Source organism: Halichoerus grypus, chromosome 10, assembly GCF_964656455.1.
Source record: "Halichoerus grypus chromosome 10, mHalGry1.hap1.1, whole genome shotgun sequence".
Classification (NCBI taxonomy): domain Eukaryota; kingdom Metazoa; phylum Chordata; class Mammalia; order Carnivora; family Phocidae; genus Halichoerus; species Halichoerus grypus.
Genome location: NC_135721.1, coordinates 18734519 through 18749210, shown reverse-complemented (window position 1 = coordinate 18749210; position 14692 = coordinate 18734519). Strand labels below are relative to the sequence as shown.

Below are 14692 nucleotides of genomic sequence, written 5' to 3'. Positions count from 1 at the left end.
GAGCCGAAGGCAGTCGCCCAACCAACTGAGCCACCCAGGCACCCGTGAGTATATCAATTTAAACAAGGTGTCTCTAAGTGAAAAAATAGCAGATATAATTGATAATCATTTGATAAATCTTCACGAAGCTTTGTTAGTATGATCCCAGAAGCTAAGACCCTAACGACACTTACGGCTGGATAACAAATCCTTAACAGGTTGAGTGATTCCCAAGTCTTTGCTTTCAACAAAACTGAAGAAAGACCTAATTAAGTTGCCAGCTAATAGATCATTGAAAATAATTTTTTTTAAGATTTTTTTTTTTTTAAGATTTTATTTATTTATTTGAGACAGAGAGAATGAGAGAGAGAGAGAGAGCACATGAGAGGGGGGAGGGTCAGAGGGAGAAGCAGGCTCCCTGCCGAGCAGGGAGCCCGATGCGGGACTCGATCCAGGGACTCCAGGATCATGACCTGAGCCGAAGGCAGTCGCTTAACCAACTGAGCCACCCAGGCGCCCAAGATTTTATTTATTTATTTGAGAGAGAGAGAGAGATAGCGAGAGAGAGAGCACAAGCTTCAGGGAGAGGGAGAAGCAGGCTTCTCGTGGAGCAGGGAGCCCGATGCGGGGCTCAATCCCAGGACCCTGAGATCATGACCTAAGCTGAAGGCAGACGCTTAACTGACTCAGCCACCCAGGCACCCTGAAAATAATTTTTGATGATAGATCATTATATAGTTTTTAATCATATAACACAGAGGTATTCAGAGAATTGGCTGACATTCCTATAATGAAATTTTTCTTTCCCCATCTAATTTATGCAAATTAGGTTCCTCAGAGCTTGTCTATAAAAATGAAAAATAGGAAGAGAATTAATGTTGATTCCAGTCTCATTCTAGCAATGAGGAATATTCATCCACAGACATAATTACTTGGAAAAATTCAACCCCACCAATGGTCATTAAGAGCTATCTTTCCAATAAAATCTTACTTTTCATGTTCAATAATTATTAATATTTAAAATAAATAATATAAAATATAATATTTTATAATATAATATATAAATTATATATTATAATATATAATTTATATTAAAATAATATAAAATAATATAAAATTCAAAATAATGTTTTGATCAATTGTGGACCAAGAATATTGTAATGATAATAAAATCCAGATGAAACTGAACATTTAGAGCCCTGTGGTCACAGGAAATAACTTTTTAAATTAGAGTCAGTTTTTGTACACATTTTTGTTCCAGATAAGAATGATCAATAAAGGGCGCCTGGGTGGCTCAGTCGGTTGAGCGACTGCCTTCGGCTCAGGTCATGATCCTGGAGTCCCTGGATCGAGTCCCGCATCGGGCTCCCGGCTCGGCGGGGAGTCTGCTTCTCCCTCTGACCCTCCCCCCTCTCATGCTGTTTCTCGCTCGCTCGCTCTCTAATAAATAAATAAATAAAATCTGGGCGCCTGGGTGGCTCAGTCGTTAAGCGTCTGCCTTCGGCTCAGGTCATGATCTCAGGGTCCTGGGATCGAGCCTCACATCGGGCTCCCCGCTCGGCGGGAAGCCTGCTTCTCCCTCTCCCACTCCCCCTGCTTGTGTTCCCTCTCTCGCTGTGTCTCTCTCTGTCAAGGAAATAAATAAAATCTTTAAAAAAAAAATAAATAAATAAATAAATAAATAAATAAATAAATAAATAAATAAAATCTTTAAAAAAAAAAAAAGAATGATCAATAAAGCATAAAATACAGCAGTATATAATTTTATGAGAAAAATAGAATGACAATATGAGTACTAGAAGAAAAATAACATTTAAAAACTTCCAACTGTTAAAGAACTGTTTTGCACATTTTTAGTGGATGATTATAAATATCAAATTGCTCTGAAATCTAGATTCTACTTGATACATTTAAAAGCCTGATATAGGGGCGCCTGGGTGGCTCAGTCGTTAAGTGTCTGCCTTCGGCTCAGGTCATGATCCCAGGGTCCTGGGATCGAGCCCTGCGTCGGGCTCCCTGCTCCGCAGGAAGCCTGCTTCTCCCTCTCGCACTCCCCCTGCTTGTGTTCCCTCTCTCACTGTGTCTCTGTCAAATAAATAAATAAAATCTTAAAAAAAAAAAAAAAAAAGCCTGATATAGGGGCACCTGGGTGGCTCAGTTGGTTAAGCGACTGCCTTCGGCTCAGGTCGCAATCCTGGGGTCCTGGGATCAAGTCCCACATCCGGCTCCCTCTGCTCTGTAGGAAGCCTGCTTTTCCCTCTGCCTGCCACTCCCCCTGCTTGTGCTCGCTCTCTCTCTGAAATAAATAAAATTTAAAAAAATAATAAAATCTTAAAAAAAAAAAAAGCCTGATATAAGGAAAATGCCCTTCAGTCCTTCTGCTGGGTCCCTCACAGGCAGTGGAGGAGACACTCTTGTTCCATTTATCTTATACAAAGAGGGATCAGAGTAGCCCAGACATCTGTCCTGACTGCTGTCTGTCCCAGGAGCTCCCTAGACTCTTGGCTCAGGACAACCCTTTGGAGCAGTTCTGACCCTGAACCCTCTCTGTCTGCTGGATTGAGTCGCACAAACCGAGCCCTGATCAAGGCTCCCGGAGCTTTGAAACTCTGGAGGGCTCCTCACACTTCTGTGACCCAGGCCCAACATGACCCTTGGCTTGTCTCTCATTACACCCTCAGTGCACTAGATAGTTTATCTTTCCAAAGCTAACCCTATACCTTCCCTCTCCTGTGCCTTTGCTGGCTTGGGTTATTCTAACTTGGATTGTCGCCACAGGAGGTGTACAAGAGGGGTGACAGTGCTCATCCCTCCCAGCACTGGGGATGTGGGCACAGCTGCCATTCAGTTGACCAGACTGTTCTGAGCCATCTCCCTGGTGACCACGAGCCCCAAGAAGAAAATTGAGATGGCCTAGAAGCTGGGTGCCATAGCAGGTTTGATTATAAGGAAGACTTCTCTGAGGAGTTGCTGAAGGCCATGCAGGGCATGGATGTACATGTTTCTGCAGGGAGACATTTGAAGGAAAAGCCAAACTGATCTTACTCCCTGGCTCAACCCTTTGTCCCTTGTTCTACTTCCTCCTCTTTTCTCTCTTGTATTAGTTACCTATTATTGCATAACAAACTGCCCCAAAACTTCATGGCCTAAAACAGCAAACATTAATTTTTTTTTTAAAGATTTTATTTATTTATTTGACAGAGAGAGCACAAGCAGGGGGAGTGGCAGGCAGAGGGAGAGGGAGAAGCAGGCTCCCTGAGGAGCAGGGAGCCTGATGAGGGGTTGATCCCAGGACCCTGGGATCATGACCTGAGCTGAAGGCAGTCCCTTAACCAACTGAGCCACCCAGGCACCCCACAGCAAACATTTATTATCTCCCAGTTTCTATGGGCCAGGAACCAGGGAGCAATTTAGTTGAGTCTTCCAGCTAGGGTCTTAGGGTCTCAGAAGGCTACAGTCATCTTGAGGCTAGACTGGGGGACACTCTGCTTCCAGGCTCACTCATGTGGCTCTTGGCAGGCCTCAGGTCTTTGTTAAGTCTTAACCAGAGACATCACTTCCTTGACATAAGTTTCTCCATAGGGCAGCCCAAAACATGGCAGTCAGGCAGTTCTGCTGATCTCACCAGGGGTCATTAATGTGGCTATAGTAAGCTGACCATCTGGGCCCACTTGGTCCAGGGGACCTCAATTGACACAGCTTGTCACTATTCCATAAAGTCTCATTCTCTAGTAGAGTAGCTCAACCTTCTTCACATGATGGCAAAAAAGTTCTCAGCAAAAGAGGGCAAGTTCAACAAGTAAACACTTGCATTGTTCCCTTGGAGAAAGCAAGTCACATGGTCAAACCCAAAGTCAGAGCAAAAGGGAACTACATACAGTACGGAGGGGTGTGGTTACAGGGAGATATGGTTCGTTGAGACCATCAGTGTAGCAATCTACCTCATTTTTTTCCTTAATTTTAAATATTTCATTTCTTGGGGCGCCTGGGTGGCTCAGTTGGTTAAGCGACTGCCTTCGGCTCAGGTCATGATCCTGGAGTCCCTGGATCGAGTCCCGCATCGGGCTCCCTGCTCGGCAGGGAGCCTGCTTCTCCCTCTGACCCTCCCCCATCTCATGTGCTCTCTCTCTCTGTCTCAAATAAATAAATAAAATCTTTAAAAAAAAATAAATAAATAAATAAAAATAAATATTTCATTTCTTTCACATAGCTCTATGTATAAAGTGCTTAAAAGTTCTTTTCCTTTTTTATTTTGTTCCCTGCTTCCCATGACATCATCCTCTCCCGGGTAACCTAAAATAATATATAAAAATAACTATATAGAATATAGAATAAAAAGATTCTATATCTTTACCCATGCTCATATGACTATATGAGTATGAGGGATCGGGCTAGGATTGCCTTTTGCCCTAAGCAAAGTATTAACATCAAGGCACTTGAGTCCCTAGAGGAATGCCACTCTGCCTGTTTCATATATCATATGATTATGGTCATATACACATGACCATATACATGTGTATAGAGCCAAGTATATGCATATAGGGATGATTTGTCATTGTTTTAACAAAATGTTATTTTCATTTAATAAATGTGTCACAGAGATCCATCTGTGTCAACTGATGTAACTCTAAGGCACTTTTCAAATGGATGCATGGTATTTATCATTTATCCAGGCATTCCCCTAGTAATGGGATTTATTTTGTTTCTAGATTTCTGTCACTATGATCAATGCTGCAAGGAACATTTCCATTCATACATCCTTACATATTGGCGTTTATTTCTATAGAACAAACACTTGAGAAACAAGCACTATGTTGTCACTGTTATCATTGTTACAATACTTTCTGACAACTGGTAATATACTTACTACTATTTTTCATATATTTCTTGGCCATTTGATATAGATGGCAAGAGGAGGGCCAGTGGCTGGCAGGCATTTTTGTAAAACAGAGGCTTTATAAAAATATATTATTTGGGGGCATGTGCATGGCTCAGTCGGTTAAGCATCTGCCTTCAGCTCAGGTCATGATCTCAGGGCCCTGGGATGGAGCCCTGAGCCCCCCGTGTCAGGCTTCCTGTCCAGCAGCGAGTCTGCTTCTCCCTCTCATTCAGCACCACCCCCTCCACGGCTTGTGTGCTCCCTCGCTCTCTCTAAAATAAATAAAATCTTTTAAAAAATTAAAAAATAAAAATATATAATTTGGATTACCTTCTTGCAAGAGGTGTACTCAGCAGAGGGATGCAGATAAAGAGATAAAGGGGATTTTGCAGTTAATAGGAGAGACTGTTATGCAAGGCAGCCTGCCATAGTAGAAAGAGCCCTGGACCAGTGATGGAGTTTTGGAACGTAGGTGAGGTTTGGTGGGGTTGATGTAGGAAAGAATGTTAGGGTTCAAGGCTGATGGCCAAAAAAGAATTCTTGAGACATCTTTTGTGCAAAAAGGTGGTTTTATTAAAGCACGGGGACAGGACCCATGGGTAGAAAGAGCTGCACCAGGGTCATGAGGAGTGGCCCGTTACATACTTTCAGGTTGGGAGGGGGTTAGGGATAGCGTCTCTAAGGAATTTGGAAGCAAGGTTGCCACCACCTTAAGGGGGCTAGCTATTTTTGGGAAAAGGTCATTTATTACCATCTAATAAAATCTTAGTCATGAGGCCCTTCAGATGTGTATCGGTGGGCCATATGCTTTGGGGGGGGTTGCCAACCAGTATTTTGGGGGGCTTAGAGATAAAGGAAATTTCTTCTTCTTTTTTTTTTTTTAAGATTTTATTTGACAGAGAGAGAGAGTGCAAGCACGGGGAGCAGTAGAGGGAGAGGGAGAAGCAGGCTCTCGGCTGAGCAGGGAGCCCGATGCAGGGCTTGATCCCTAGACCCTGGGATCATGACCTGAGCCCAAGGCAGACGCCCAACGAGTGAGCCACCCAGGCGTCCCGAGATAAAGGAAATTTCTTAAAAATGAATTTTTATATGTTAAAGTAGATTCACAGGATCCTGGAGGGGAGGGGTTGGGCTAGGATTGCCTTTTGCTCTTAGCAAAGTATTAACACTGAGGCAGTTGAGTCCCTAGAGGAATGTCTCTCTGCCAGTTTCAAGGACTTGTCAGTGGGCTGTAGGTGGTAAGGAAATTTAATCATTTTTCTTCTGCCTTTGTTTCCCACATCAGGGTGAGGTCTGGAGCTGACAGCCAAGAAAGAATTCTTGAGACTTCTTTGGTGCAAAATGGTGGTTTTATTAAAGCACAGGGACAGTGCCTGTGGGCAGAAAGAGCTGCTGCCCCGGAGTTGTGAGGGGTGGCTGATTATATACTTGGGAGTTGGGGGAGGTAAGGAAAAGGGAGGTTTTCAAAAGAACTTTCATATGCTAAAGAGGACCTAACAAGATATCAGAGGCCTTGCCATTGTCAAGTTAAGGTTGTTTTCCCCTCTAGCAAGGCATTGACATTAAGATAGTCGGGAGATTCCTGGAGGAATGTCACACAGATCCAACCCAGGAGTGGTGGGGGTGTAGAGGTTTTAGGGTGTCAGCTTGTGCTTTGTCCTCAGCTAACCTGCTGCTCCCTCATCACCAGGACCCAGGAGATGTGAATTTGGATTCTTGACTCGGCACTCACTAGCTATGTGCCCCTTTAAATCAAATTAATCTTTCTACATCTCAGTTCCTTTTCAGTAAAGTGTTATGAAGACCAAATGAGAATGCATGTGAAGAGGTGGTAAATTATAAGGTACTACAAAAACATGTTACTCATCTTGTTTTGTACAAGCACACATTTGTGTGTATTCTTCTAACCCAGTGCTGCTTAACGGGGCGGGGGGGGGTGGTGAGGGGGCAATTTTGCCCCTCCAGGGGATGCCTGGAGGCATTTTTTATTGTCATGACTGGATGAGGGTGCTAGTGCTGTCTAGTGGGTGGAGACCAGGAATGATGTTAAACACTGCACAATGATGCACAGGGCAGTCTTTCAGAACAAAGAATTATCTAATCCAAAGTGTCAATAGTGGGGTACCTGGGTGGCTCATTGGTTAAGCATCTGCCTTGGGCTCATGATCTCAGGGTCCTGGGATCAATCCCCACATCGGGCTCCCCGCTCAGCGGGGAGTCTGCTTCTCCCTCTGTTGCTGCCCCTCCCCCCTGCTCACGCTCTTTGAATAAATGAAAATCTTTAAAAATTAAAAAAAATTTAAAAAACCCCAAAGTGTCAACAGTGCCAAATTTGAGAAACCCTGATGTAGCCTATTCATACAGGTTTAACCAGTCAAAATTGCCTCACTGGGCAGCATCTTCCACGTGCTGCTTCCTCAACCCCACGAGGAAGAGCAGAAGTGGTAAGGATTCCAGGACAGTTTTTACCTTCCCGCTTTCACCTATTGCTCCTCTCTTTTCTCTCAGCAGCACCCTGCTTGCCCACCCATACCAGCCTTACAGCCTCAATGAGTTAAAAGCCTGGCCGGAAAATGGACCAATTGCCGGTCAAGAGCTCAAGTCTAGGGGCGCCTGGGTGGCTCAGTCGTTAAGCGTCTGCCTTCCGCTCAGGTCATGATCCCGGGTTTCTGGGATCGAGCCCCGCATCGGGGTCTCCCTGCTCAAGCAGGAAGCCTGCTTCTCCCTCTCCCACTCCCCCTGCTTGTGTTCCCTCTCTTGCTGTGTCTCTGTCAAATAAATGAATAAAATCTCTAGTTCCCTAGAGAGAGGAAGTTCTCTCTTCTCGCAGTGAGGGCTGGAACATCTGCCAACCCGAACAAAGATTAGTTTCCCAGGCTAAAAAAAAAAAAAAAAAAAAAAAAAAGAACCTGATTCGCTGTCACTAACTTTGCGTCTTAAAGGGGGTAAGGAGGAAAAGGAAGTGGAGCGTAGGTTCGGGTCAGACCCAGCCCTGGCCGTCCTTCGTGCTCGCAGCTGAGGCCATCTTGGGCTTCGGGGTTCTCCTCCAGGGACCCGAGGCGGGGAGCAGCGGAGAGCGGGGCCCCAGTAAGTCTCCAGGAACTCACAACCGGGCCTGTGGGGGGTTCCAACTCAGAGGGAGCGCAGCTCCACCGCTGCACCCCAGCCGGGACGGTGTCCCCACTTCCCCCGATCCTAACTTGTGTTCTCTGCGAGGGATCCGTCTGGAGGCTGAAGGGACCTCGCGGGAAGGAGGGCGGGGCGCGGCGGGGGTCAGACCTCGTGGAGACCGAAAGGGAAGCTACTGGCCGGCAGGGGGCGCTGCGCTCCGCAAAGGGCCTCGGGCTCCCTCCCTTGCTTCTACAGTGTCCTCAGAGAACATGTTAGCTGTGCACTTCGACAAGCCGGGAGGACCAGAAAACCTTTACTTGACGGAGGTGGCCAAGCCCAGCCCAGGAGAGGGTGAAGTCCTCCTGAAGGTGGCGGCCAGCGCCCTGAACCGGGCCGACTTACTCCAGGTACCCAGGGGTCAGGCAGTGGCTGGGGCAGGGTGGGACTCCAGGGCCTTCGATAAACATTCACCAGACCGATGAAGGAATGACCTAGGGCACTGCCTGTAACTTTCATCAAGATGTGTCTGCAGAATGTGTGCTGGGGGTTCTAAACAATATACAGGGATATTTACAAAGCAGCATCTACCCTGTGTTAATCCATCATCTGCTCAGGCTTCCAGATAAGGAGATGGGAACTACCATTTGTTCAGGGGGTTGTGTATTAGGCCTTGCTCTATCTCATTTACTTCTCAGTCAACCCCTGCTTACCATTCGCACTACCCAGATAAAGAAAGAGTCAGGGGTTAAGCAATGCGCCCAAGGCCACAACACTAGTAATCGGGGCAGCTGTAATTCAAATCCAGGGCTTTGTAGATCCAAAGTCTGCATTCTTTCCACACTGAGGCTCCCGGAGCTGGCAGGGGAGTGACTGTACTCTAGGAATCTTCTTTTTTTCTGCTGTTTGAAACGCTAAACTGAGCCAGCTGCATTGATTGGGGTAACTGAGAAGTGAGTGCCAGAATCACCTGGGGCACTTTTTCTTAAAGATTTTATTTTTATTTATTCATTTATTTGAGAGAGAGAGCGTACACAAGGGGAGCAGGAGAGGGAGAGGCAGTCCAACCAACTGAGCCACCCAGGCGCCCCTGGGGCACTTTTTGAAAATAAACATGACCAGGGGCGCCTGGGTGGCTCAGTCGTTAAGCGTCTGCCTTCGGCTCAGGTCATGACCTCAGGGTCCTGGGATCGAGCCCCGCATCGAGCCCCGCATCGGGCTCCCTGCTCCGCAGGAAGCCTGCTTCTCCCGCTTCCACTCCCCCTGCTTGTGTTCCCTCTCTAGCTGTCTCTCTCTGTCAAATAAATAAAATCTTTAGAAAAATAAATAAATAAATAAACATGACCAGAACCCAGGCATGTGTACTTTGAAAAAGCTCCTCAGATGGTTCTAGGGCACAGTCTTGGTTCAGCCCCTCTGCTCTGAAGCCTCCAGTCAGAGGTTCTGAGGATTGCAATGAGTCCAAAGCCTGGCACTTAATATATGAGAACTATCATTAAGGAGTCCATGGTTTTGTTCCTAGTCCTGCTACTGATTTACTTTGTGACTTCAGACAAGGCGTTTCCCTGTGCTGGTCTCAGTTTCTCCATTTGTAAAACAAAACGTTTAGATAAAGTAAATAGCTAAGGACCCTACCAGTTACCTTATTTGAATTACTTCTCCTGTCTTTTCCTGACTTACAAAACCTGACATTATCCCAATTTTTCTGAGAAAAAGAGGGACTATTGTAAGGGGGCCAGGGATGGTGACACACATTTCTGATCAAGCTCACCACTTAGTGCACCCGTCTTTCTGCAGAGACAAGGCCAGTATGCCCCACCCCCAGGGGCCAGCAGCATTTTGGGCCTGGAAGCATCTGGACACATAGCAGAGCTGGGGCCTGCCTGCCGGGGGCACTGGAAGATTGGGGACCCAGCCATGGTTCTGCTGCCCGGCGGGGGACAGGCTCAGTATGTCACTGTCCCTGAAGAGTTCCTCATGCCCATCCCAGCAGGACTGACCCTGTCCCAGGCTGCAGCCATCCCGGAGGCCTGGCTTACCGCCTTCCAGCTGTTACATCTCTTGGGTGAGGAGGCCCCCCATGCTCACTGCATACAGTGTGGTTCAGTTACTTCATGACTCAGCCACCTCAAAACCCAGCAGTCCTCTGGCGCAGCTTTGGCCTGGCCGCTGAGCCACACCCAACCCCAGCGCCTCGCCCTAATGTACTACCAATAGTATCAGGTCCTCCTCACACCATGTTAGCAATGGCCTGATGTGGAGGCTGAAAATCATGGTTAGCAGTTGGAAAGCCTGGAAAGCACTGGATAGAAGACCTGTGTGTATCTTCACACTGTAGACCCACCAGTAGTCCCAGCAGCTCAAAGTCCTGCTGAGCTTCTCTTTGCGAGCCCTAGTGCAGTAGAAGGGACCAGTCAATCAACTTTTATTCCTCCTCAATCCCCCTGAAGCCAGCTAAGAGCTAATGGGGGGGGGGGGGGACCTAAAAAGACCAGGTCCCTGCTGTCAGGGAGTACAGTAAACCTGGGAAAACAAGGCATGTACAGGAATTAGACAACCCTAGAGTTCAGAAGATGGCCTTGTCTCTACAACAGAAACTCAAGATGGGGGGGGGGCAGTGCCTGGGTGGCTCAGTCGGTTAAGCATCTGCCTTTGGCTCGGGTCATGATCCCCGGGTCCTGGGATCGAGCCCTGCACCCTGCATCAGGCTCCCTGCTCAGTGGGGAGTCGGCTTCTCCCTCTACCCCTCCCTCCCACTTGTGCTCTCTGCAAATGAATAAATAAAATCTTTAAAAAAAAAAAACTCAAAATGGGAACAATTAGTTTGGGCACAGGTGGTCAGAGAGGGCTTTCTGGAAGAGAAGGACTTGAAGGGTGGGTAAAGTTGAGATGTGACAGAAGGCAGGCCAAGGTGGCTTAAGAGAGTGTCAAGGTGAAATCAGCTGTTCCACTCAGAGTGAAGGATGATGATGATCATCTGTGAAAGATGAGACTGGGACTGGGTTTTAGTGGCCTTGAATGGCACGTTGCCTGGACTTGATGCAAAAACCAAGTGAGAACCACTTTATATTTTGAGGAGAAAGTGACATAATGAAAGCTCCATTTTAGGAAGAGGAGCCTGGTGGTTGTGTGTGGTGCCTGGATCATTGAGACCAGTTGGAGACCAGTTTCAGACTGAAGAGGAACTGGCTTCAGGTGGTGACTGACAGTGGGAATGATAGTTAATTCTTATTAAGGTATATGTCAGAGATGTGCATCTCGGGATTATTTCATAAGTAAAAGAGATTATGGATGTGACTGCTAACAACTGTTTCAAAAGGTTGTTTCCCACTCTGACAAGAGGCAGTAAAACAAAAAAGAGCTGTCCTGTTCTCTTAAGAGAGCAAGAGATTTGGCATTTTGTGGTCCGGGGCCAGGTGCATATGGTAGAATATGCCTGCATGCGGAATGTGTAGCACTTGCAAAGTAAAGACAAGGGTTCCTGTACTTTGTGCCGCAGGAAACGTTCAGGCTGGAGACTTTGTGCTAATCCATGCAGGATCAAGTGGTGTGGGCACAGCTGCCATCCAACTCACCCGGATGGCTGGAGCTATTCCTCTAGTCACAGCTGGCTCCCAGCACAAGCTTCAGATGGCAGAAAAGCTTGGAGCAGCTGCAGGATTCAATTACAAAGAAGAGGATTTTTCTGAAGCAACACTGAAATTCACCAAAGGTAAACAATAGCTCCTGCAGCCCAACAGGAATTTCGGAGATGATTCAGTCAAATCCTCACCAGCCTGAAGTTTGCCAGTGCTCTGGATCTGGTTTGCCTCTGCTAAATGCACAGCAGCTGCCCAGCCAAATTCTAGCACCCTGGCGTTTGATCTCTGGAGACAGGCAGGCAGTGTTTAGGACTAAAATGTTTCTGTGTGTGTTCTTGTAAGTGATAACATTAGACACTTTTTAGAAACCGGATGAATCACAGAGAGTTGGACTAGAATTATCCAGGAGCCATTCTTCCAAGTCACTCTGGAATGAGTTAATAGGAGCTTAGTGTGGTCATAGTAGGGTCAGGATGGTAGCTCTCTAAATGGGTGAGCCTCTGTATTCCAAAGCCAAATCTGTGTATTTTTGGCTCATCCCTTTCCATTTTTCCACAGGAGTTAAAAAGGAGACATGAAACCAAAGCTTGTAAAACTACAATTCAGGGGCGCCTGGGTGGCTCAGTCATTAAGCGTCTGCCTTCGGCTCAGGTCATGATCCCAGGGTCCTGGGATCGAGCCCCACATCAGGCTCCCTGCTCCGCGGGAAGCCTGCTTCTCCCTCTCCACTCCCCCAGCTTGTGTTCCCTCTCTCGCTGTGTCTCTCTCTGTCAAAAAATAAATAAAATCTTTAAAAAAAAAAAACTACGATTCAGATAACCCAGTGCAGACACTATAATTTAGATGCGAATGCGCCTGCCCAGTAGACTGGGTGGCTCTCCCCTGTTGTTCTCATTCGTGCCTGGGTGCCAGTGGGTTCTGTACTTAACGCAGGGATCAAGAGAGATACCAGGTCATGGTGTTGCCCCATTTCCCTCTTGCTGTGGCTAGGAATCATAAAAGATGAACTACAGCACACATGTATGATAGAGTTCAGCTACCTAAACTCCATCTACAACAGTGTTTCTTTTTTTTTTTTAAGGTTTTTTATTTATTTATTTGAGAGAGAATGAGAGAGCACATGAGAGGGGGGAGGGTCAGAGGGAGAAGCAGACTCCCTGCCGAGCAGGGAGCCCGATGCAGGACTCTATCCAGGGACTCCAGGATCAAGACCCGAACCGAAGGCAGTCGCTTAACCGACTGAGCCACCCAGGCGCCCTACAACAGTGTTTCCATGAGCGGTGTTTCTAGTTCCAACCTATAGATTTACCACTTGCACCTATATATATACCCATATATTCACAAATATACCGTGGAATCACTTTGCACAAAGCCTTCTGTGTCTGATGAGCTTTACAAATCTGTGTTTCATGTGAAAGGTGCTGGAGTCAACCTTATTCTAGACTGCATAGGTGGATCCTACTGGGAGAAAAACGTCAGCTGCCTGGCTCTTGACGGTCGCTGGATTCTCTATGGTCTGATGGGAGGAACTGACGTCAGTGGACCTCTATTTTCAAAGCTACTTTTTAAACGAGGAAGTCTCATCACCACTCTGCTGAGATCTAGGGACAAAAAGGTGAATGATGAGTGAAAAGAAAACATGTGATGTAATTATTACCCACAAAAGTGTGGTGCATTTACGTAGCTCCAAGAAAGGAAGACCTGACACATCATATGTTAGAGAGCCTATGTAGAAACCTGCTCCCCCCCCCATGGATAAATAAGTAGCCATTTTCACAGAACTCAATTAGTAAGTGGTCAACAGAAGTCTCAACATCTTGGAAAGAAGGTAGCTAACACTTCACATACAAACTTTCTAACAGAATGAACAAAGCATTGACAATACTAGGAAATATATTTTTCATAGTGCCAAGATGTTGTCTTTCAAAGGCTGAACTCTTCTCTGTTATAAGAAAGGTGAATAAGGTTAGTTAAGGCTCTACCTTCAACAGATTGTTACTGAATCTGTTTGTGGTACTCTAGCAGGTGCCAGACTGGAGAATGTTTCCCAACCTAGGGTTTCACACCTGTGCGGTAGCAGAGCTTAACATCCCTTTTGAACTGAGCCTATGGAAGTCCTGTCTGTGGCTGCCGCCTGCTTTAAGCCCTGTTGTCAGTACCACTAATATTTTAGTACAGGATTCAGTCTTTTCTCTGGTACAGAAGAGAGGTTATACATTTGGGGGCGTGCACATACGTGCTGGTAGGGAAGGGGTTAGGTACCCCATGTGTGCATTTTCAGATGGCGTCTACATTTCAGAGAGCACAAAGGCTAATAATTAGCAAGATGGGGAGCGGCAAGGTGAAGTCTCCGTCTAGACTGATGATCTCCTTTTATCTTAAGTACAAGCAAAGGCTGGTGGAGGCTTTCACAAAACAAATCCTGCCCAACTTCTCCACGGAGAGCCCCCAACGTCTACTCCCGGTGTTGGACAGAGTCTACCCCGTGGCTGCAATTCAAGAGGCCCATGCATACATGGAGAGCAACAGGAACGTGGGTAAAATCGTCCTGGAACTACCGCAATGAAGGAGAAGGCTTTCCTAGGACAAAATGGATAAAAGTCCATAGTACGCAGGAAAGAGATCGCGTGTTACTCCGGGCCACCCTGTAACCCACTGGCCCTCCCCTAGCCTCGCCTACTGATCCGTGTAAAGCCGATCTGAGAAAATAAAGAGTAGATTCGAAGGGTTGCCCTCTCACTGTGGCGGCCCCAGACCGCGGACTGAGGCCGCCAGGGCGGGAGTGGGGTGGGTGTCGCGACCGCCGCCATCGTAGGGATTACAGCAAACGCCCGAACAGTGGGCGCTCAACTCGGGCTGCTCCAGAGCCGAGGGTTCCGGGTACGGGAACAGCGTCGGCCACCACACGACGTGCCACAACTCCCTTAGCTCCCCTCTGCGCAGCACCAGAGGCCCGGGCCCACCCATCAGCGCCTCAGCTCCCGCGACGCGCACCTCGAAGAGGCCAGGCTCCGCCCTCTCCCGCAACTCACCTGGGCGCAGCCCCACCTCGTCCGGCTCTCCTAGGCCCGCCCCCCCTGTCCAGCTTCCTTTGCTCAGGGCCGCCCGACAGGAACACCGCCCCTTCTTAAGCCCAGGTCCCGCC

The 14692-nt window shown here is 47.2% G+C and overlaps 1 protein-coding gene and 1 long non-coding RNA gene across 2 annotated transcripts; one reads left to right on the top strand and one right to left on the bottom strand.

Annotated features, from left to right (window-relative positions):
• The first annotated feature begins 7801 nt into the window (after positions 1-7801).
• On the top strand, positions 7802-14272 carry TP53I3 (tumor protein p53 inducible protein 3). Its single transcript, XM_036121696.2, has 6 exons — positions 7802-7945; positions 8225-8376; positions 9764-10031; positions 11466-11678; positions 12966-13162; positions 13931-14272. Coding segments are annotated over exons 1-6 (1014 nt in total). The 5' UTR covers positions 7802-7944; the 3' UTR covers positions 14114-14272.
• On the bottom strand, positions 12922-14668 carry LOC118554304 (uncharacterized). Its single transcript, XR_004926420.2, has 2 exons — positions 14580-14668; positions 12922-13148 (listed from the first exon to the last, which is right to left on the bottom strand). It is a non-coding gene; the product is annotated as an uncharacterized LOC118554304 (long non-coding RNA).
• Between the last annotated feature and the right edge of the window lie 24 nt (positions 14669-14692).

What these genes read in the sequence shown, in the direction of transcription:
- TP53I3 (XM_036121696.2), top strand. An exon ending in CCAGCTGTTACATCTCTTGG is followed by an intron (nt 10,032 to 11,465) that starts GTGAGGAGGCCC and finishes TTTGTGCCGCAG; the next exon opens with GAAACGTTCAGGCTGGAGAC. An exon ending in AACACTGAAATTCACCAAAG is followed by an intron (nt 11,679 to 12,965) that starts GTAAACAATAGC and finishes TTCATGTGAAAG; the next exon opens with GTGCTGGAGTCAACCTTATT.